Below are 2,290 nucleotides of genomic sequence, written 5' to 3'. Positions count from 1 at the left end.
GCTGAACCAATAATAATACACTGGTGTTGTCAGCTGAACCAATAATAATACACTGATGTTGACAGCTGAACCAATAATAATACACTGGTGTTGCCAGCTGAACCAATAATAATACACTGATGTTGACAGCTGAACCAATGATAATATACTGGTATTGCCAGCTGAACCAATAATAATACACTGGTGTTGCCAGCTGAACTAATAATAATAATACACTGGTGTTGCCAGCTGAACTAATAATAATAATACACTGGTGTTGCCAGCTGAACTAATAATAATAATACACTGGTGTTGCCAGCTGAACCAATAATAATACACTGATGTTGACAGCTGAACCAATGATAATACAGTGATTTTGCCAGCTGAACCAATGATAATATACTGGTATTACCAGCCAAACCAATAATAATACACTGATGTTGACAGCTGAACCAATAATAATACAGCTTGTTAGTTGGTATATGTAAACATGAACTAAAGCAAACCAAAAACATGACTATACAGTAACAACAAAAGAAACTTATACAGCCACATGATCTTACATGCTTTCCAAGACTATTGAAAGGATTATTTAAATGTTTTTGAGAAAATTGTTAAGTCATCTATTTTACTACCTTCATTAAGTTTTTAGTAATATTTTATACTCCCAATAACAACTGAGAAATTTGATCAAACTCTTTATATTGGATTGATTTATTATATTTTATTGAAGAAAGGCCCTATAAACCATATATCATTAGATTCAGTGTGAAAAAAATTCCCTTCTCAAAGTATGCTCATACGGTCCATCCGGATAAAACGGTGGGTGTACAAAGTATGATATGCAAGAAGTTTACAAAATAACAGAAATGTTTACAATAAAAAGTAAAATGGAACAATTACCTAGTATAACTTCTGGTGCACGGTAATGGCGCGTTGACACAATGGTACTGTGATGTTCGTCTTCAAAGGTGGCAGACCCAAAATCAATGAGTTTGATATCAGTTGAACGAACCCTCCTAACCTCGCGATTCTAAAAAAAAATGTGTAATTAGTTATTTCACAGGAAGAAAAAAACACTCTTTCAATTATGATACACTTGATATAAATAAACATAATTTAAATGAAAAAACAAATAAAATTGAGGTTTGTGTCATTTATTTTAAGAAGCATTACAAAGTGTTTGCTTACTTTCTTGGAATTGTAGACAACATCATAGTTGGAGTTAACAAATAGAATGTTCTCTGGCTTTAAGTCTGTGTGAGTCAACTGATTTTCATGCAGAACTATTGGAAAGATAAACACTACACTCGAAGTCTGCAAGATAATCACTGTACACTAAAACTCTTTAAGATAAACACTTTACACTCAAAATGTGCAAAATAACCACTTTACAGTAAAAACCTGAAAGATAACTGTTTTACAATTATAATTACTTTACAGTCAAAACATTTGTGGGAGTCAACCAATTTTGATGTAGATGTATACATAACAATTACAAGCTGACATACTGTAGCTAAAGAAAGACAGAATTCCAACTTTATTTTCAAAATATAAATATATAAAATGTGGAAGCCTGCTCAAAAAAACGTTTTAAAGTTCTTTTAGTGTTAAGTACTAACATGTTTATTCAAGTATAAAGTTCTACGAGAAAAGCTTTCAATAAAAGTTTTCAGATATTCACACAAAGTTACTCAAGGGCTATATAGGCTAGCTGTGCACAAATATGAACTCACAGACTAGTGGAAATACAACTTGTAAAAACACCCACAGCAAACTATCATCTAACCAAGTAGTGGGACTTCCCTGTCACCCTTACAACACACCCACATCCAAAATCAGGAGTGTGACTATTTGTTTATTTTTCTCAGTAAAAGGAAGTGAAGATCTCAAGATCCATACTCTGACACACACACAACCACTGACCCATGCTCAGTTACCTTTCAACAGAATAAACATCTTTATACCAGCTAAGCATTGACCCATGCTCAGTTTCCTTTTAACAGAATAAACATCTTTATACTAGCTAATCACTGACCCGTGCTCAGTTCCCTTTCAACAGAATAAATATCTATATACCAGCTAACCACTGACCCATGCTGAGTTTCCTTTCAACAGAATAAACATATATGCACCAGCTAACCACTGACCCATGCTCAGTTCCCTTTTAACAGAATAAACATCTTTATACTAGCTAATCACTGACCCATGCTCAATTCCCTTTCAACAGAATAAACATCTTTATACTAGCTAATCACTGACCCATGCTCAATTCCCTTTCAACAGAATAAACATCTTTATACTAGCTAAT

At 33.4% G+C, this 2,290-nt stretch overlaps 1 protein-coding gene across 1 annotated transcript in view; it reads right to left on the bottom strand.

Moving 5' to 3' along the window:
- Nucleotides 1-2,290, bottom strand: part of LOC106466935 (dual specificity protein kinase CLK2-like) — a 30,531-nt gene that overhangs the window by 6,101 nt on the left and 22,140 nt on the right. Inside the window, exons 9-10 of the mRNA XM_022395036.1 lie at nucleotides 1,171-1,265; nucleotides 883-1,012 (exon numbers count right to left, since the gene is read on the bottom strand). Coding sequence (XP_022250744.1) covers nucleotides 883-1,012; nucleotides 1,171-1,265 — 225 coding nt within the window. The remainder of the gene's footprint in view (nucleotides 1-882; nucleotides 1,013-1,170; nucleotides 1,266-2,290) is intronic.

Source organism: Limulus polyphemus, unplaced genomic scaffold (assembly GCF_000517525.1).
Source record: "Limulus polyphemus unplaced genomic scaffold, Limulus_polyphemus-2.1.2 Scaffold2431, whole genome shotgun sequence".
Taxonomy (NCBI): Eukaryota; Metazoa; Arthropoda; class Merostomata; order Xiphosura; family Limulidae; genus Limulus; species Limulus polyphemus.
The sequence above is the reverse complement of the archived record's forward strand: the minus strand, read 5'-3'. Positions and strand labels throughout refer to the sequence as shown.